The 20,499-nt window shown below is 53.3% G+C and overlaps 1 protein-coding gene across 2 annotated transcripts in view; it reads left to right on the top strand.

The window, feature by feature from the left end:
* The first annotated feature begins 4,392 nt into the window (after nt 1–4,392).
* PSTPIP1 (proline-serine-threonine phosphatase interacting protein 1) overlaps nt 4,393–20,499 on the top strand; it is a 39,910-nt gene continuing 23,803 nt past the window's right edge. For both annotated transcript variants that reach the window (XM_082647229.1, XM_082647228.1), the window contains exon 1: nt 4,393–4,595. In XM_082647229.1, the coding sequence (XP_082503355.1) occupies nt 4,563–4,595 (33 nt within the window). In that variant the 5' untranslated portion in view covers nt 4,393–4,562. The remainder of the gene's footprint in view (nt 4,596–20,499) is intronic.

Below are 20,499 nucleotides of genomic sequence, written 5' to 3'. Positions count from 1 at the left end.
ATCTTTGGATTTGTATTTTTAAGTGACGTTTGATGGGACAATGAAGCATGGATTCAGGGCTCGGAGCCTCGGCTCATGCGTGGTCCCGTCTCCTACTACCACCCCTGACGGGTTCTCAGCTTTCCCCTCCCCACTCCTGCCTAGCAACCACTGCCACCCTCTGCCCCCAGCAGGAACCTGGTGCAGGTGTGGGGAGGCTCAGGGTTGACTGGTGGCATCTCAGGATGGGGCACTGCAGCGGTTGTCCCTGTGCCGTGCTGGCAGCACCGTGGCGCATTCAGCAGGTGACTCGGGATGGTGGGTCTCCTGCTCACTTCTGCTCCAGGTACCTAGGGCATCCTGGCATGAGTTGCAATATTCTTGGGCATCACCCTCCACCATGGGAAAGGGAGATGCCTGCTTTACTTCTCTGCCCCCCCTCTGGGGAGTGCAGTCTGGTAACTGGCAGGATGGGAAACCCAGCAGCTTGGGTCTCCTACGGAAGTGAGTCAAGAGATGGAGGGTGCTTGTCCTTCACGTATTCCTATGCCCAAGGGAGCGTAACATTAAATAGCAAGTGAAGCACCAGGACAGGTTGAGAGAACATGGGAAAGGAAAAGACTTTATATTTTAGGACCTTTAATGGCAATTTTCCCCTTACCTTTTTAATAATAGGCCCCATAGTTTCATTTTGCATTGATGCTGCAAACGACATGGCTGGTCCTGGTAGAGAGCATTCAATGAGATCAAGCATGTAAAACACATGCAGGCCCTGCAGGCAGTAAGACTCCCTCAGTGCTGGCTAGTAGTATTGTTTTTGTTGTTTCTTTGGCTCAAAAGGATGGATGAAGTGGCTTCAGGAGCCGAACCCCGCCAGAGGGCTTGCTGTGGCAATCAATGTTGTAATAACTGAGTTTGCATTTTATTCTCAATCCTCAGACCCACTACCTCTTAAATTCTTCAAGTAGATGTGTTCAAATGTCATGCAAAACAGGATGGGGCTCTGCCTGCACAGGGGGACTCCCCCTTTAAGAAAAGGAGCAAAGCGTGCCTCAAACACAGCTGCCCAGACCTCAAGGCAAATTGTGTTTTGAGGCAATTGTGATTTTCAGGACTGGATCCCCCTCCCCAGGGGAGCTGGTGATGAAGGGAGGCCTGAGGGCAGCTCCCTTTTCTGAGGGGAGCTCAGATGACTCTGTCCCCCTCTTCCATCTCCCTGATGTCCCACCAATCCATCCCCTCCTCCCTGCCTGCCCATCTAGGCCTCATCCCTCTCTCAGAGTTACAACAACACCCTCATCTTGTCTCACCCCCTCCCAACCACTTCCCCTCTGGAGACATCTTTCTAGAACCTGTCTGTGGGTCCTCCAGGGCAGAGACCAGGTCTGTGTCCTCTCTGAGCCCCAGTCCCAGCAGGGCCTGACAGGAGTTGGTACCCAGCAGTGTTCGTGGACCTGACTGGGAGAAGGCTGTAGTGGTCACGGTGGTTGGCTCCCAACACACGTAACACCCCAATCAAGGCACCCCCTTCCTGAGGCCAGTGATGGTGGTATATGAGCATGTGACTCAGTCTCCTTCTGGCCAGTGAGACACACGGGGAGGTCTCCCGGGAGACTGGGTGGGGAGGACTTTGGAGAAAATGAGACAAGGAGAGGGGTCCCGTTTCTTCCTCTGTGGCTGTGTCGAGTTGTAGACCAGAGCCGTTGCAGACGGAGGAGGGAGACAGTCAATGAGGAGAATCACAGAGAAACTGAGCTGGGGCTGTAATGCACTTCACCTGGAGGCTGTGCTGCCTCCAAACCCCTTGTGTGGGTGATAACACACGTCCTCCATGTCAGACCCTCTGGTGTTATGTTCCTTGCGGCCAAGGCGTCCTCAATGGGTGCAAATAACAAAGTGAACCTGGAAGATCATGTGCCAGGGCTGGACTCTCACCCAATGGCACCACCAGCCCCAGCAGCCTCCCTGGACTCAGCTTTTCCTGCTACGGATCAGGGTGACAGGTTCTGGAGGCAGAATTGGAGAAAGGAAGGATGAAACCCATTGTTACGAGAGGGCTGTTGATTACAGACACCTGTGAAGGTTAAGACATGGGCTTTGGCATCAGGCAGGCCTGGGTCTGAAGCCTAGCGCTTTACTTACTGGCCTTGGGCGAGTTGCATAAACTCTTTAGTTTGCTCCTCTGTGAAGTGAGGATGATGATAATGTGTGCCCCACAGGATGGGGTGAGGACTAAGTGAGGTTGTCCATGTAAAAAGCTTCAGCAAGTGCTCCAAAGCCGAGCTGGCTGTCCTGGTGGCCCAAACTTGGGAGCCGCAAAAGGTGAGGTGTGGGGAGGGAGAAGACCTCTCTGCAGCAGAGTACTTCAGGTTGACGTCTCTGTTACTTCCTTCCCCAGTTGCTTCACCCCACAACCAGCATGGCCATCCGTCTGGGGCTGCCCTGACTGGACCAGAGCAGCTGGGAAAGGAAGACCTCATGTGTGGGAGCCTTGAGATGGACCTTGGGGGATGGGAGGATTGGGCCAGGGAAGGAAGATGAAGGAAGGCATGTCAGGAGGGAGGCTGGGGAGCAGAGGGGCAAAGCTGTGGAGGTAGGAGTAGAGAGGGTACCTTTGGGGAGAGGGAAGAGGCCTGTTTGGAGCAGAAATTTGTGAGGGGTGATGGGAGGAGCCCCTGGAGAGGCAGGGGAGAGAGCCTGGCTATGAAGTTTCCTGCTGATAAGAGGGTAAGAGCCGTCTATCGACAGAAAGTTTCTAGTCCACCTCCAGAACTAGAAGCGTCACCCCATTTGGTAGATGGAAAAACCAAGGCCAGGGAGGCTGAGTCGGTGCTATCAGAGGCGGTGATGCCATTGGGATGAGGAACAACCTCAGCACTTGGCCTTCGGGTTTCAGAGTTAAATTTACATTAGCTGTCTTCAGCTGCAAGCAGCAGACAGCCTGACTGGGGTGCCTTCAATGCTGGAGATGTTTATTAGCTTGACCCCAAGGATTCTGGAGGTAGGGGGCTACCACGGTAGCCCCACTGCCCTGCAGCTCTCCCTGACATGTTCTCTCTTGGGTGGTTATTGCAGAAGTGTGGGTGTGCCCCATCTCTAACCCTGGGCTTACATAACTGGCACTTGGGCTCTTAGCTCTCTCCTGCGGCAGCTCTCATCCGTCTAATCACCACCAGTCAATGGTAAGGGAGGCATCGCCAAGGGTGGTGATTTGTGGACGAGCCTGATTCATCTCTTCTTGCCAACCCACCCTGGGCTCCGGCCCCCCTCCTGATGTCTTCTGCTGAGTGGGCAGGCCCTGGCTCCCCAGGGCGGTATCTGGAGCTCCAGCCCAGGGCTCTTCCCAAGTTGATACCAGACAGAGCCCCCAGCACCTGCCCCATCAAAACCAGAAACTCTAGTAATGTTCTCAACATTACTTTGTGTCTTTTCCAAAGACTGGGGGTGACAGATGGGGAAACTGAGGCTCAGAGAGTTGGAGGGTGGATTAAGGTCCCTCTGAAGGGTAAGGCCCAGACAGAACAGAAACTGGGGCCTCAACCTGGCTTTTCAAACTCCCACGTTTATGCCTTTGTAATCCTGTGTCTCTCAGTCCAACCACATTCTTCCAGCCTGAAGACTCCATCTTCAGAGGGGGGCTTTCTGCCCCAGAGAGTGCCTCACCTGGGGACTTGGAGGGAAGGCAGTATCCACAGGCTGTTACCCCTTGGCTAGTTACCTGCTCACCCCACTTCTGTGCTTTCACAGCTCCCCCCAGCACACAGCTCTGTCTGCGCCCAGGCTGTGAGCTCCTTGAGTTCAGGATGTGGACTGGGGCAACGTTCACCCAGGGTCTGATGATGTTCTAGGCTTGGGTGAGCCCCTCCCTCCCTGAAATGGTTTGCTGGTGACGGATGGAGAGTCTAGCGTCTCTGGACCCGGTCTGGGGTGAGGCTTGGGGTGGTAGGTGACAGCACCCGGGATCCTGCCCTCCTCCTTACCCACAGCTTCAGTGGGCCTCAGGCTCCCTAAGTTTATGGCCTCTGAGAATGGCCCAGCTAGGGCATCGGAAGGAGGCAAGTGGAGACAAGTAGCTGGGTGGCAGATGGCAGGCGGGGCTGCACAGGGGAGCATGGCAGCTCCACTTCCTGTGGGGTGACGGCCCTGGAGCCTGCCCTAGGGGAGGTTGCACAAACCTACCTGCACAGGCCCCGGGCTGCGTCTCCCACTGGCCCCTGCCTCCCCACAGCCCGGGGCTGGCATCCCTGCTCTCAGTCCTGAAGCCTGGGCTGTGTCCTCCGTCTCCACGGGGCTGGTGAGGGGCCGGGCTGGACACTGGGACCCGCCCTCACATCACTGGGCACCAGCCCTTCCTCATTTTGCTGCTGATTCTAGCCCCAAACAAAACAGGTTGAGCCCTTTTCCTCCCTCTAGCAGTCTCTGGTTTACAGCTGCCTTCTGAGGCACTGCAGACGGCGCCGGCCTGGAAGGGGGGCCCTGGGCCAGCGCTGCCAGGACGGGGACGGTGCGCCTGCCTCCTGGCCCTCGTTCAGCCCTGTCTGTGGCAGGAGAGGGAGCTTTGCCGTGGCAGTCGGCTGAGGAAGATGCCCCAGCTTCAGTTCAAAGATGCCTTTTGGGTGAGTGAAGACGGCTGCCGGTTTGAGCCAGTGGTGTTGGCCCCGGGGAGGCCAGTCCGACCGAAGTTTCCCCGGGGGTGGTGGGTGGGGATGCGGCTCCAAGAGGGGGATTTCTCATAAAAATAGTGGTTGATTTTTGGTCTTTATCATCGTGGAGGTGACTTGGGCTGCTTCTGAGTCAGAAGACGAAGGGGATCCTCAGTCTGGGGTACTGATTTCTCTGTAAACTTCAACACAGTGAGTGGGGGATAGTCTCTGTGCTCCCAGGGCTGGTTTTTCCCCTGAGTGACCCTCTCCCCACAGCAGGAAATTTTTAGGAGTGTCTGATATATGGGTGGGAGCTCGAGGAGGTCTTGTGAGGCGAAGGAGGGAGGGGGTCAGGTTTGGGGACCAGAAAAACTTGACTTTGGATGTTGGCTGTGCTACTTAGAGGCTGGACAAGTCATTTAACCTCTCGGGGTTCCATTTTCCCGCATCTATATAGTAGAGAGAGATATTAATAAATGCACCAACTGGATGGGAGGGTTAAAACAAGGTGAGGTAACAAACTCCCCCGCACCTTGCTGGAGCGCCAAATGGGAATTCTCTTCCCCTCACCCAACCCCTCTTCCTTGCAGACCTCAGGGGTTCTTTGAAGAGGCGACAGGGCTGGGCAATTCCTTGCTGACTTTCTTAAATCCAGTGCACATGTAAATCAAGCCTTTTCCTAGTGAAATTCCAGCACCCAGCTGGCTCGTGGGGGTGAAATGCTTGGCCCAGGCCACACAGCCTGCAAGCCCAGTTTGGACCCCAGATCCCTTCAGCTTTTTTCCAGCTGTCTCTCAACCTCTCCCTCTGCTCCCCAAGCTCTGGCTGTTCCCAGTGGCTCACAGGAAAAAGCTGAGACCTCTCTGGTTACTGCTGGGGAATGTGGCTGTCCTGAGGGATCCCCTCCAGCCCTGCAGAGGACACCTGGCTCTTTGCTCACTTCACACGGCCTCAGTCAACAGCCTGGCCTCCCTGGGCTCTTTCCTGGGGCCTCCGGCCAGGAGACGAAAGCTAACAAGCCAGGTCTTCCTTGCCTTCCAGGCCACGCTCCGCTTGGGGCCCGTGGCCAGCGTGTGAGTGGCCTGCTTCCCGCCGGCACTGACTGCACAGTGGGCAGAGGGATGCCTCTCTGGGCCTCCGTTTCCCCATATCTACAAAGAGGGGCTGGGACCGGCCCAGAGAAGCCAAGGGAGGCAGACCTGGCTCGGCCCATTCCAAGCACCAGGCTGGAAAATGGGGCCCGTGCAAGGGGCAAGGGGCGAGGGGCTGCAGGGGTGGGGTGACAGGCCGGACAGCGGGTCACTACATCACTGCTCTGACTTGGAGTGCAAAGTCTGGGGAAAGGACAGGGCCTGAAAATCCAGGTGCTTAGTCGCCCAAGGCAGGCCAGGACATCTTGACTATATTTTAGCTCCAGGACATCTGTCCCAGCCCAGAGCCCCTGGGTCCACCTTCCCTAGGACAGAGCTGGGCCAAGGAATAGCCTTAAGGCAGGATCTGGGCAGCGGGGGATGGTACATGAGAGAGAGCAGGGTATGGTGGCAGCAGCCGACCTGTGGCAGCTTCCTGAGCGGTATCCCGCCCACGCTCTGTGCTCTCCCCACCTCTGAGCTGCTGCGGGCTTCACGGCCTACAGGTGCCCCCTCTCCGCCACTGCTCGCTCCCTGGGCCTGGGGTGAGGGTGCAGCTTCCCTAGGGAAGGCTGGAGCAGAACGGGAGAAGTGGCCAGTGGGAGCCTCTCACACTGAGCCTGGGCAGATGCCCCAGAAGGTCAGTGGCAGCACCACTGAATTCTAACACCTCTCACGGGAGCTCAGCCCCACCCAGCCCACGAGGACAGCTAACAGTTACTGAGCATTAAAGATGTACCAGCCGCCCGTTCTCAGGACTCTGTATCTGTTCACCCATTTAAACCAAGGAGGTAGATGCTATTGTTATCCCTATTATCCACAAGAGAAGGCTGAGGCACAGAGAGCCTAAGTCATTTGCCCAAGGTCATGTAGCTGGGATGAAACCGGACGGGTTGGCCCCAGTGTGTGGACTCTCACCCAGGTGCTTCATTGCTCTTCTAGCAACAGGGCCCATCACTGGATCTTTGGGCCACGTTGGTGGAGGAGGGAGAAAAACTGTCCTTCTCACCTCCCAGAGAAGTAAGATCAGATGAGGTCCATAGAAGTCTTTTAAAGCCCAATTTACAGACAAATCTGTTAAATGGAAAAGACTTAATGATCTAACTGCCATGGGGGTGTTAGGGACAGGGGCCTGCCTGCCCCTCCCCCTGGCTTTCCCCCACCCCAGTCCAAGGCGCACCAGCTCCATTGTGAGGAGGGAAACAGAAGTGTTTTCTGAGGAGCTAAGAGCTTGCATTGAAGCTTATACACTTTACTCATACGAGATGCCCTATAGTGGTTAGGGCCCATGAACTCTGATTTTACCCACAGTTATAACAAGCTTGGTCGTGTGGTCTTTTAACCTATAGATACAGCAAATAGTAGGGATCTACATTTGGTTAAATACTGGTGGGCCTGAACTGTTAGAGACGGTTTCACAGATAGCTGGTAGCCTGATAGCAAGAGGAGACAAAGAAATTATAAAAAGCAGACACAGTGGTTCAGAAGTGGTGGGAACATTCAGCATGGGAACAGCCCAGTCCCGTCCCTCAGTGCGCCGATATTTGCAACTTTTGCCAGTGTGGCCACACGGTATTTATTTATAGCCTGCGTTTATCTTCAGCAGAACGTTCAGAGGCAGGCCGCTGTGGGAGTGCGGCAGGGGCGGGCCTAGCCACAGGGGGAGGGAAGGGATCGTTTGATGTCTGTTATACACGCACAGTGATAAAGAACATCACGGCTTTGCAGGAAGTTTGCGGCTGACCCTCAGAGCAGGGGCTGTTGGTGAGACAAGGCCGAGGATGAGAATACCAGGTGCTCGAGCTGAGGGGGACTTAGAGCTCATGTAACCTGACTCAGCACCGAGCGGCACAGAAGCCCCCAGAATGCGGGGATACCACCCCCCTTCCCCAGTACACACAGCTTTCCTTGCCAAACTGTACTGCAAGAAACACCTGTCTGCCTCCTCAGTATGAGGCTGGCGAGTGGGGTATGTGTTCAGTCAATGTTTATAGAATAAGTGAATGAACAGTAAATGCATCCACGGTACTCATGCCTTCCTGAACCTATCTTCTCCTTCATTTTACTTTAGTTACATTCTGCAAATGTTTGTTGAGAAGGGTTCACTACCAGGCAGCCTAAGCTGGGCCTCCCACCCCCACGTCCAATCAGGTGAATGAGACTGTCTTGCCCTCAAGGAGGCCAGAATCCGGTGCTGGAGACTGAGCCTGTCTGATAACACGGCCAGGCACGGGGCATACCCAGAGGGGTGCTCCGAGCTGCGCTTTCCCCTCCTACCCCCTCATTGCCTCCCACCTATATGTCCAACCGCCTTTGCAAAGAAGTCACTGGATATTGCTTCAAGAGGGAAAATCTAGGTCTGGACCAGGTTTTATTAAGATCCGCATCCTGTCCCACTTGGGGTTGTTAAAAGGAAAAGTAAGGGCCGCGTATACTACCTCTCACTCCCTGCCCTTCCCTCCCTGCCGCCCCGGCTTTGGGCAGGAACCATCAATGGGGACAGAGAGAACAGGCCTGAACTTTTCCCTCTGACTTGAGGTCACATCTCTCCCCTTTGAGGCTGGGCTCCAGCTTCATCTGGAAACCTCTGTGCCAAGCTGGGAGGAGCTGAGCTCCTCAACAGAGGACAGAAGGAGGTACCACATCCTTGGGTGGGGGAATGACTCACCCAGGATGCACAGGGTGAGGGTGGGGAGAGGGGACTCAGGACCCGTGTGTCTGATCAGCTACTGTTGCCTCTTCTCCTTCCCAGTTCTGAGACTCTGAGGTTCCCCACAGAGGAGGAGACTGAGGTGGGGAAGACCCTCTTTTCAGCATAATTCTGTTTTGAATGTATGTGGGCCTGGGTATGATTTCCTCATCTTCAAAACACCATTGTTAATGACTGCATGGTCCTCCAGCTTGTGGATTTGGTGGACATGCTGTGATTTATTTACCCAATCCCCTATTGTTGGACATTTAGGTTACTACCGATTATTTAGTATTCTGGACAGTGATGTACTGGGTAGATCTTTGTGTATCAAGGTTTTGCACTTGAGGACTACGACTTTGGGTAGCTTCCCAGAAGAGGAGGCATTCCTGGGTGAGAGAGTGGGCCCAGTTCTCTAGCATTTGGCACTAGCAGTCACTTTGGGACCCTTCATAGTCCTCTGGCTGGGCAGGAGACTTTTCATCCAGGAAAGAGGGACCAGAGGGACCTGGAAGGGGCTGGGAGGACTGGGCCTGGAGGGGCTCTGCTGGGAACCTAAGCCCACTCAGGCTTTGTGGGTGGACTTGCAGCAGGGCAGGGCCCTGTGGCCTTGAAGGCTGAGGGGGCCAGTGGCTGAGGAGTGGGGTCCTCCCGAGAAACAGGGGATTGTAGAGGCAGGAGGTGGGAGAGGGAGGCCCCTGGCTGTCCTTCCTTTGCCGCCACCTACTGCCTTCCCAATGTCTCCCTGGCCATGGCTGTCAGAAGGGGTGAGGATGGACTCTCTTTCTGTGCTGGTTGCAAAGCTCTTCAAGGCATGGTGTTCTGTGTAAAAAGCATAGAGCCAAGCAGTGTGTCTTGCATGCGACCTGTTGTGAAAAGTGGGGGAAATAAGCATTTATGTCGGCACAGGCTTGTATTAACAGCGAGAGTCTCTAGAAAGACACACAGAGAACTAATTAAATTGATAACCTTGGGGGGAGTCAGAGAAAAGCGATTGATGGGTTACAGGGCTGGGTGGCAGTGAGCGTTGTCACTATGTATCTTTTTATAGTTTTTAATTTTTGAACATGCAAATGTATAACCTATTGAAAAATTAAATTACACAACTAAAAATGAAAAAGAGAATGTTTATTTCCTGTTCTGTGAAGATTTTTTTCTCTGAGTCCCAGCTACTTAAATCATCCCCAGAGGAGCGACAACAGTGCCTGTTTGTTCAGTGCCTGTTAGGCGCCAAGCACTGCGACAGTCATTCCATGCATGTCCCCAAACCCACCCTGCAGGGAAAGACTTGCCAAAGTCCTCCTGTCTGCAGAATGGAGGCATGGGCAGGTCAAGGGCCTAGTTCATGGTCATATGTCCAGGACAAAGCAGGGGCACCCACCTAGCTCTGTCGGACCCCGTCCAGTTCTGCCCCTGACTCCAAGGAGATTGACCAGTTCTTGGTTCAATGATAACTCCTGTTGGATATAAGGGCGGCTCCCTATAGGTTAACACTGGTTTCCATGTTTTGGAAGTAATGTGATTTTTCTCTCCATAATTTTCTGCAAGTGATCACAGATTACGTATTTCATTAAAAGGAAAATATTTAAAAACACAACTAAGCAATTCCTGTTTTCAAGGCCAAGATGGTGTTTTTAGGCGACATTTGTAGCTCGATAGCATGAACTCTTCCACGTACCCTGTGCAGACTCTGTGGCGCGTGTGCCCGCTGGGACCTGAGAACTTGGTTCCTCAGCGCCCACTCCACAGGACACGGTTGGCCGTCTAATGGCAATAGGTGACTGCAGAGGTCTGTGGTTGTGTTTGCCCTGCTGTTGCGATGCCTGCAGATGCTCTCCTGTAGGATTTCCTGGAGGCAGTGTCCTGGGCCAAGAACATAACCCACACCTTTGATTTTATTATTGGTGGAAAACAAGATCTGCTTCTCCAGACCCTCTTTTTGATCCAATTCCCAGGAACTCATGGACTTTTCCTAGCTGCTCCTGGCACCTCCCCCCAGCCGGGGTTGCCAGCTCCTGGGATGGAAGGGAGGGCCTTGCTTGGGTTTGGAAGGGTTGGTGAGGATTTGGGAGGTGGGAGGAGGGCAGAGGGTGCTCCAGGTGGAAGGAATGGTGCAGGCAAAGGTGTGGAAGGGGGAGAGGGCACAGTGGGTTTGCAAGATGGTTTTCTGGCCCAGAGGACTGTGCAGGGTGACTGGTAGGAAGGGAAGGCCCTTGCCGGCTTGTGAAAGGTCTTGACCAACCTTGAGTGAAGGCAAAGATGCTTTCTTCCTTTTTGCACCCTCTGCAAGGATGGATGTTTCCACTCATGCAGAGGCTTGGAGGCTGCAGGCTGTGGGTAGGATGCCCGCCCACCTCGCCTAGAGCCTGGCTGACGCTGCAAACCACACGATAGAGGGAACTTGTGGAAACTGAAACTGCCTCACGTCCAGCTAGAGAGAGTGGTACCCTGTGCCCTGGGGGCTGCCCATGCTAGGGCTCCCTGCTGTGCTAGCTCCGGAAGGTCCCTCCCTCATGGGCTCAGTCACTCCCTGTCTTCCAGTCTCAGAATGGGGAATAGGCCTCTGTGAAGCTTCCACCCTCACTCGCTGAGGGGAACCTGGAGAATCCTTTCCCCTCTCTGAACTTCAGTTACCTCATCTGTAGGATGTCAGAGTGATTCTCACCTAAGATAAAGGCTTTGAAGATGGAGAGGCTCAGGGGTCCACATTCTTCTGCTCAGCATCAGGAGTTAGCAGACCAGTAACAGATCCCAAGGGATCCCCACTTATAATTGGATAGGCACCTACAGGGTGAGCCTCATATGTGGATCCTCCCAGTCTCAGGATGCCTCCCCAACTCTGTTCACCATTGCATATTAAATTCCACCATTAGAGAGTCATTCCTATGGCTTCAGGTGACAAGATGCTATAGCCCCATGAGGTTGGTATTCTTATTCCTGCTTTATAGAGAAGACTGAGGCTTATAGAGGCGATGTGGGCCTGGGGATACCACCCCGTTGGACTTTGGGGCTGCTGGGTTAGGCCTGACTGCTACCTTCCCAGGCCAGTTCAGAAAGCCCTTGGCGTCAGTGAGAGTGCGGTGGTTTGCCGAGACCTGGTACCCTGAGCAATGAGTGACAGAGGAGGCGGGTGAGTGACATCCCCTTCTGCTGGTGTTGACAGGCCACCCACTATTGGGCAACAGGAAGTGTCTGCTGGTGCTCCAGAGACTAGCAGCCTGGGTGGGGATGGGGCAGCCAGATGGGATCAGGGCTTCCCAACTGCAGAAATGGAAAAGCGGAAGCTGAGCTATACTGGAGAGGAAAAGGGGGTGATGGGCTGAGTCAGGAGAACGCTTGACCTCTTCAAGGGACAGGGAGGCCTGTGTGGCTGGGGCAGAGTGACAGAGGTAGAGAGTAGTTGGAGATAAGATCAGAAATGTGACAGGGATCAAAAATACCAATGCCCAGGCACTGCCCCAGGTCAATTGCATGCAAATTTCGGGGTGGAGGAGCAGTATTTTTCAAAGTTCTCCAGTTTCCAAAGCGCAGCCAAGGCTGAGAACCATTGGTGTAGATAACTGTGGTGTTTCAGATGCATTGCTGTTGCTGACAATGAGCGCATATCTGGCTTTTACCATTTACGTGACCTCATCTGACTCACTTGTGAATGAGTAGAGGGTAGAGGGTTGTTTTTTTTTTTAACCTTATAAGCTTATACAATTACTTTTTTTGTGGTCAGTATACGTAATGTAAAATTTACCATCTTAACCATTTTTAAGTGTGCAATTAAGTGTGTTGTTCAGTTTTAAGAGTTAGTTTTTGTATATGGTGTTAGGAGTCCAATTCCATTCTTTTGCATGTGCATATCCAGTTTCTCCAGCACCATTTGTTGAAAAGACTGTCTTTTCCACATTGAATGGTCTTGCCATCCTTGTTGAAAATCAGTTGACCATATATGTGAGTGCTTATTTCTTGCTCTCTGTTCCATTCTATTGGTCTGTATGTCTGTCCTTATGGCAGTACCACACTATATTAATTACTGTAGCTTTGTAGTAAGTTTTGAAATCAGGAATTGTGAGTCTTCCAACTTTGTTCTTTTTTTTTTTTCAAAATTATCAGCTATTGAGGTCCTGAGTTGAGGTGTTTTTATTTTTTTATTTTAATTTTTAAAAATATAGTTGATTTACAATGTTGTATTAGTTTCAGGTATACAGCAAAGTGATTCAGTTATACATATTATATATTGATATATTCTTTTTCAGATTCTTTTCCATTATAGGTTATACAAAATATTGAGTGTAGTTCCCTGTGCTATACGGTAGATCCTTGTTGGTTATCTATTTTATATATAGTAATGTATATCTATCTGATAATCCCAAACTCCTAATTTATCCCTTTCCCCCCTTTTCCCCTTTGGTAACCATAAGTTTGCTTTCTATGTCTGCAGATCTATTTCTGTTTTGTAAATAAGTTCATTTGTATCTTTTTTTTTATATTCCACATATAAGCGACACCATATGATATTTGTCTTTCTCTGTCTGGCTTACTTCACTTAGTATGATAATCTCTAGGTCCATCCATGTTGCTGCAAATGGCATTATTTCATTCTCTTTTATGGCTGAATAGTGTTCCATTATATATATGTATCATACCTTCTTTATCCATTCATCTGTCGATGGACATTTAGGTTGCTTCCACATCCTGACTATTGTAAACAGTGCTGCTATGAACATTGGGGTGTGTGTTCTTTTTGAATTACGGTTTTCTCTGAATATATGCCCAGAAGTGGGATTGCTGGGTCATATGGTAACTCTGTTTTTAGTTTTTTAAGGAACCTCCATACTGTTCTCCATAGTGGCTGCACCAATTTACATTCCCACCAACAGTGTAGGAGAGTTCCTTTTTCTCCACACTAGAGATGTTTTTATAGGTGAGGAAACTGAGGTTTGAGCCTTCCTGAGGTTGCCAACCTGGACTGGCCACCAGTCTATGACAAACCCCCTATAACTCTCCCAAACCTGGACATACTTGGAGAGACACCGTCCTTAGAGAGAATCCCCTGGGGATGGTGGGCTCCTCCTTACAGTTGCCCTACCTCTGGCCCCCTGAGAAGGCCCATGACTTCTGAGCTTACTTGAGGCCCCACCAGCTCTCACTCTTCGAGGAGGATTGTCCCACAGGCTGGGGTCACCGACTTCTTCAGTGGATCATGAGACGGCCCTGAGGGAATTGATGTCCACCCTGGCCTGGGCCTGCCTAGACCTGAGGGGTCTTTGAAAACCAGGACTTCTACCCCCAACTGCCCAGATGGCAGCCACTGAAGCAGAAGGGGTCCTCTTCTTTGTCACCTCTTGAATGTTTTCCCTTCATTTGGACCAGCTCTGAGCCCGCTCTCCCAGGCCTGGGGCCCCCAGACTGCAGGTGGTAGGAAGGTCCAGGAGGTCAGCTGGGGTCAGTCCATGCAAGCAGGGTTGAGGTGGTAGGCAGGGGACCAACACAGAAGTCTGGATCAGTGTCTCTGGAGCTGTCGTGAATACTAACAGCTTGGGCTGTGGGGGTCTGCACAGCGTAGAGCAGCACCGTAGTAGGTGCTGTGTTGGTGTCTGCAGTTGTTCTCAGTCTGACCCAGAAGAGGATGGAAATTGACACTGGAACCAAAGGAACAGTGTGGCTAATTCCAGGGCCAGGGGAAGACCAGCAGCTGAGACTAGGTCTTGGGTCAGGGCGGGAGCTGCCATGAGGCTGCTGGAATTTTATTTTAGTCCTCAGATCACCCCCAACCTTAGAGGGACTGCAGATTCATTGAGGGGAGGAGTTTGCATTCCAGGGTCCAAAGGTCTTGGTTTGAGTCCTACCAACGTACGGGTGCAAGTGAGGGGCTGAGTGGGAAAGGTAAGCAGTGAATGGTTCCAGAGAGCACAGGCTTCCCTCAGGCAGCCCCAGCGCCCCAGAACCCTGGAGGTGGCATCTTGCTCCACTTAGAGGTGTATTTTCCCACAGTGCTGCGCTATGCCAGATGCACACTGGCTGTGTTGGGCAGGGTGAAGCAATTTCCCAGTCTCCAACACAGAACCCTTGCTTGGAAGGCACCGTCTTTGTCTCTCACCCTGCCTTTAGAACCCGATGCACTGCTTGGATTCCACTGCATTCACGGTGTGGCCCTGGTGAGTCCCTCCACTCTCTCAGCCTCTGGCTCCTTGTCTGTATTAAATCCATTACTGTGGTTAAAAGATAGACGTGGTGAAATGAATGTTAATGGCCTAGGCCAAGAAGCCCCGCATATAGACCCTCGGCAGGTACAGGAGCCCAGGAAGACCCTGGGCTTGGAAGGCGTTGGAGCCAGAGCCCAGGATCAGCTCTGAGGCCCAGAACCTACCAAGGCTGGCAGAGGAGGCTGAGGGACCTAATCCAGGGGCTGTGGGTGTCTGTTCCTGCCTTTGGGGAAAGATGTGAGGAGTGGGGGTCTCCTGCACCCCAGGGGCCCATCTCTGTCTCTTGAGCAAGTCTCAAGCCCAGAGGAGGCTGTCAGTCCTCACCCTGAAGCAATTCACAGCTACCAAGCAAGACACCCCCCGTCAGCCCAGTGGAGGGCTTGGAGTCCAGTGTGCGTTCCACTATACGGGTGAAAAAATGAAGGCTGAGAGATCGGAAGCAATCAGTCAGTCGATTGGATTCCAACCAGCTAGGATTCAAACCCAGCTCTCCTTTTTTATTTCCTTTCTTGGTTTACTTTTACTTGATATGTACTAATCACCATGGCCACCATTTTCCAGGAGCTCCTTAAGTTTCAGGGTGCCCTTTGCTGGGCTCCTACATATATTATATCATTTCGTCCTCAGAGTCCCAGGGAAAGTGGACAGTGTGTTCACACTCATTTTACAGAGGAGGGAATCTGTGCACAGGAGCTTAAGTAACTTGCTCAACTCGTGTGCGTGGGACTGGCCAGGACGAGGACGCAGTGCCTGGGGTCTTCCCACACCCCCTACCTGGACTTTCTCTTGTCGAGGTGTTCCCTGTGGGCCATCCTCTGGCAGGTGTAGGAGGTGTGGGAGGGGTGATAATTGCAGAAGGAGACGTGCAGAGACAGCGCCTGGGCCACAGACACCAGTCCCCAGTCCCTGGCCGGTCACTTACAAGCTGGAGGCCATGCAGCAAGGAGCCCTGTGCAGCCGGCCACGTGCAGGGGATGGTCAGTGCCTGCCCTTGCCGACAGGTCAGAGTCTCCTCCAGGGTTCAGCGTCGGGTGGCTCATTTCCCTTCTGCCCTCCAACCATGTTCCCTACCTGCCCTCAGCCTTGGCCACTGCTGGATCCTACAAGCCCCCCGCCTAATCAACTTGAGTGGGGGGCACTACAGAGGAGCTGTGTGACCTGGGCAAGTCACTCACCTTGCTGAGCCTCCGTTGCTCATCTGTGACGTGGGGCAGTAAGGGCACAGTCCTGACATTGCAGGCTTCTCTGGGAATTAGAGGCATGGAGAACACTGGCCTCTACCCATCCACATCCCATCCATCCTGTTCCCTTCCCCTGAATTTGGAACCTGGCCCTGAATCCTCGTTACCTCCAGGGAGGGTCCCACCACTTGGTCTGCCTGACTCAGGGCTCCACCTCAGCTGGCCTCAGGCTACCTCTTCAGACACCTGCTCCAGCCCCTCAGACCCCTCACTGCTGCTTTCTGCTGGACTTGTAGCCACTCACAGCTCTGAGCATCAAGCTTCCGGTCTCCTAAACCCGAGGGGCTCATCCCCACCTCCAGGCCTCTGCCCCAACTGGTGTTCGCTCCCTGCCCCACCTCTCTTGCTAACTACTACACGTTTTGGTTTCATAAAGCAGGAGGGAGAAGTGGGGGAATCGAGCTGGGCTTTTAAGAGCAGAGGGGAAGTGAGAAGTACATCACAGAATGGGGGAGGGCAGTGCAGTAGAGGAGGCCCTTCCTGCTTGACACTGGAAGAGACCTATTTAAAAGAACAAAGTCGGAAGCCACACACGCCCACACAATTGCTGTTTGAGCCTGGACAAGTTACATAACCTCTCTCATCCTCGCATTCTCCCAGGGTCGGTATGACTGAGATAAGAGGCCCCAGGTATGCACAGTTGGTCCCCTTCTGTTGCTTGTGTTGTTCCCCTGGCCTCCACACCCGGCTCCGTGGGATTCCTGAGAGCTCCTGAACATTCACAGGGCTCCAACGGGGCCCCCCGAAGGCTGCAGGTAACCATCAGCACCCCGCCTCCAGATTCCCCAAGGTCAAGGGCCTGGATGTCTCAGGGGCCCATCCAGCAGGGCTGCTTGAGTAAAGGGCCGTCTAAGGCCCAGGGGAGGCCTCAGACTGGGGCTCAGTGGGGAGCTAGAGGCCTCTGGAAACTCATTTCTAATCCCAAGCCCCTGTCAGCCCAGCTGAACCCAGAGTAGCTCATCTAACCACACTCAGTGTGCTTTTGTTCCTTAAAAGGAAGCTTTCTTGGCTCTCTCCCTTTGCCACCTAGCCTGGGCCATCTTAGAAAAGCTGTAAATCACCCCCCCCCATTTGTCTGCTTATGAATGGACCCCTCCAGTCTTTGAGTCAGGGGACACCTAGACCCAGAACACCTAGTTCAGCATGTCACTTGAGGCTCGAGTCCTCTCTGCGGAATCCCTAACCTGATTATAGACCGCGGCGATGGGGCATTCTCCATCCATCAGAGCGGCTCACCTGTGTTGCACATTTGGGGCCACTTGGGCTCTTGGAGTTGGCCTCTCTGGGGGCACCAACCACAGACAGGCCCTCTGCTCCTGATGGCCCCACAAAGCTCTGCAAATGACCACATTCCCCAATGGCTCCTCAAGGGCTGAGACTAGGGAACTTCTCTTTACCCAACCCTCCTCCTGGGGTACTCTGGGTAAGCAACCGGCTTGCTCACTTAAGTCTCTGATCCATCCATCCATCCATCCATCCATCCATCCATCCATCCATCCAACCAAGCCATACGTGGGTGTCTGGTCCTTTGCTTTTCCTCAGTTTAGCAGCCAATAATGGTGGAGATGCGGGGTACTAGCTGTGAGGCAGTGGAAAGAGCCCAGCTGCTATTCATTGGCTTATCCTCTCTGAGCCTCAGTTTCCTTATCTGTACAACAGGGATAATAATACATTGTACCAAGTAGAGGGGACAAGTCTGTCTGGCTTATTTAAAGGTGCTGGATAACGAGTCATTGAATTGCAAACAAATGGTCTGGTGTTCTCCATGGGGCAGCTCAGGAGCTGTCATAAACCCACATCAGCTCGAGGGCCTCCATCAGACGCTTCCTCAGCGTTTGTCCAGTGTATTTGCTGAGTGTTGCTGTGCAGACCTGGGCACCAGGACCCAGTAGGCAAACAGACCCACGTTCTGCCTCCAGGGGGCCGCCTTCTCCAGAGTTCAGTGCTTACTACCTCAGGTGTGCTGACAATCCCAGTGGTTGGGTTTCTCAGCCCACAGCAGACAAGCAACAGTGGACTAGTTGTTAATAAACCAGCCATGGTGGGCACCTTGGCCGCAGAGAACTGTTAAACTGCGGTAAAAGGAGAGGGCAAAGCAGCCTGGGCACCGTGAGGCCTGTAACCGTGTTCAAAATCGCAGTCCTTGGCTTCTGGGGCTTCCTGAGATGAAGGGAGTAAGTCCAGTCTCCCTGTTCTGTCTCCTCTTCACTAGTAAAAGGTGATTTTTTTTAAAAAAGAAAGAAAGAAAGAAAAATGTTAGAAAAAATATATAGGGCTACCCTGGTGGTCCAGTGGTTAAGATTCCACGCTTCCACTGCAGGGGGTGCGGGTTCAATTGGGGAAGTTCTGCATGCTGTGCAGAGCAGTCAAAAAAAAAAAAATATATATATATATATAGAGAGAGAGAGAGAGAGAGAGAGAGCCCGCCTAGCAACCCAAGAGCACATCAGTTATTAGAAAGGTTTTTGACAAGCATGGCTAGCATTTTACAGAAGGTTTCTGAACTTGGTTAGGGTGCAAGCAGGAAACTTAATGTTTTTCCTTCCACCTTCCAAAGCCACTGGTAGCTCTCCCTTCCTCTACCCTGGGCACGTGTTAGAGCGTTTCTAGTTCTTTTCAGGTCTAACTCCCTCCAGTTCCACCACATATCAAAATCTCACTCTTGTTCACTTGAAAGTTTCCCAGTCTCCCCACTTGGCCTGTGATTGGAAGCCGACGCCGGGGGACAGAGAACGGGTCCGTCTCTGCACTCGCCGTGTTCTGCCACCTCCACTGCCTGCTGCTTCTGTGTCTCCACAGATGGCGTGGGGCGCGGGCTTGGAAGCTCTAAAGGAGTACTTCACCCCTTATTTCCCTGGTGCTGCTGTAGCTGGTGCGGCGGGTAGCAAGCGCACACAGGTCAGCTCTTCCTCTCCTGGCTGCCTCGGCGGGCTCCGTCCCCTGCAGCTGTCCACGTCTGACCCCTCCCAGCTGCTGCTTTCGGGGACTCTTCCCTCACTTACTACCGGCAGCTCTTCCCAGCCACCTTCCCGGCCTCCTCTTGGTTCCCAGGAAACACATGGTGCCAGTTCCCAACTGCTCCCTCCCCAGGCCTCACTCCCCTCAGGCAGCTCCAGTCCACCCCGGACTTCAGACTTCTCTAGGTAAGATGCAGCCATGGTTGCCATGGCTTCCAAAAGCCAGCAGACAGACAGCAGCCTCCCTGCTGGAAGGGCAATTAAAGGTCACTTCCTGTCCCTAAACCTGTTTCACAGTCAGGAGGCCCCAGAGAGGGCAAGGGACTTTACTAAGACTACCCAGCTTCTTCCTGGCAGATCAGACCTGGTACCAAAACCCAGGCCTCTCCCTCTAAGGTTAGAGGTTTAGCTGTCCTCTGAGGGACCTTATATTCTGGAATTCCACGTAAGGGAACATTTGAAAAGGCTTCTGCAGCCTTTTAAATGGACCCTCTGGTGGGGGAGGGTGTGTGGTAGGGAGATAACTTGTTTTTTCCAGCCTGGCACATCTGGGTTCTGTCTGGTGGGGGGGGTGGGGGGGGTGAGAGGCAGGCAGGGACAGGGTAGGGCATATGGGGAGCTACCACTTGCTGAACAGCCACTGAACCTGGGGCTTTGCAGAGAGGTGAGGGAATGAGCCAAGATCTGGTCTGGGGGAGCTGGGTTCAAATCCCTGCTGTGCCCTTCAGGGCCCCTGAGCAGATTAGGTAACCTTTCTGGGTTCCATTTTTCTCACCTGTAAAATGGGGGTAATCCCGGCTCAGGGCAACCTCTGACCTTGCTTTTACTATTCTCACCTGTGTACATTATTTCACTGGCTTCTCAGATCAAACCTAGGTGGTGGGAACAATTAGGCTTCTCTTTACAGGGAGGGAAGTAGAGGCTGAGAATGACCAGGACCACAGGGTGGGGTGTGAACCTGTATCTGGTCTGCTGAACTCTGTCCAATCTCTCAGGCCAGGTCCGGGCCCCCTCCCTGACTGGGCGGCCAATCTGCCCTGATAGGGCTGTGCCCTAGAGGGTGGGCTGTCAGGGCCAGGAGAGGTTGGCCTCTGCCCTCACTTCCTCCATGAGGAAACCAGGTCCCGAGAAGGGAAGTGGCTTGCTTGGCACCCTGGTCTCTGTGGCCTAGCCCATGCAGCCACCAAGAATTGTATGGGTATAAAAAGGAGGAAGTGGTAGTGTGTACAAAGGTGAGCTCTCTACCCACCCAGTGGGGGCATGGCAGGGCCGGGGTCAGCTGGAGGGCCTGGACAGTGGCTCACAGCCAGAGCCACCCAGAGAAGGGAGCAGGTGGGCTGTCCCTGAGCACAACCCAGCACCCAGGCCTCCCACATGCTGCCTTCAGGCTGAGGTAGGACCATGCTTCCTCCTGCCAGAGTTGTCCTGAGCACCTCCTCCTGCAGCCCCGATCTGACCCCTCTATGGGGAAAAGGAGGTCCAGAATGGCCACACAGTGAGGGTGGCAAGGCCTGGGGTCCCACATCTGGCTTGAGGGAGGTCTCCCAAAAGAGGGGACCGCACCTGCCTGCCACCTGGCACCCTCCCCTGGGGTGGATCGCCCTAGTGCCACATGGTGAGGGCGGGGCCTCCGGCTGCTTGCCGGCTCTCAGCAGCTCATCTGCAG

Source organism: Grampus griseus (genome assembly GCF_964374135.1).
Source record: "Grampus griseus genome assembly, chromosome: 2".
Taxonomy (NCBI): Eukaryota; Metazoa; Chordata; class Mammalia; order Artiodactyla; family Delphinidae; genus Grampus; species Grampus griseus.
The sequence above is the reverse complement of the archived record's forward strand: the minus strand, read 5'-3'. Positions and strand labels throughout refer to the sequence as shown.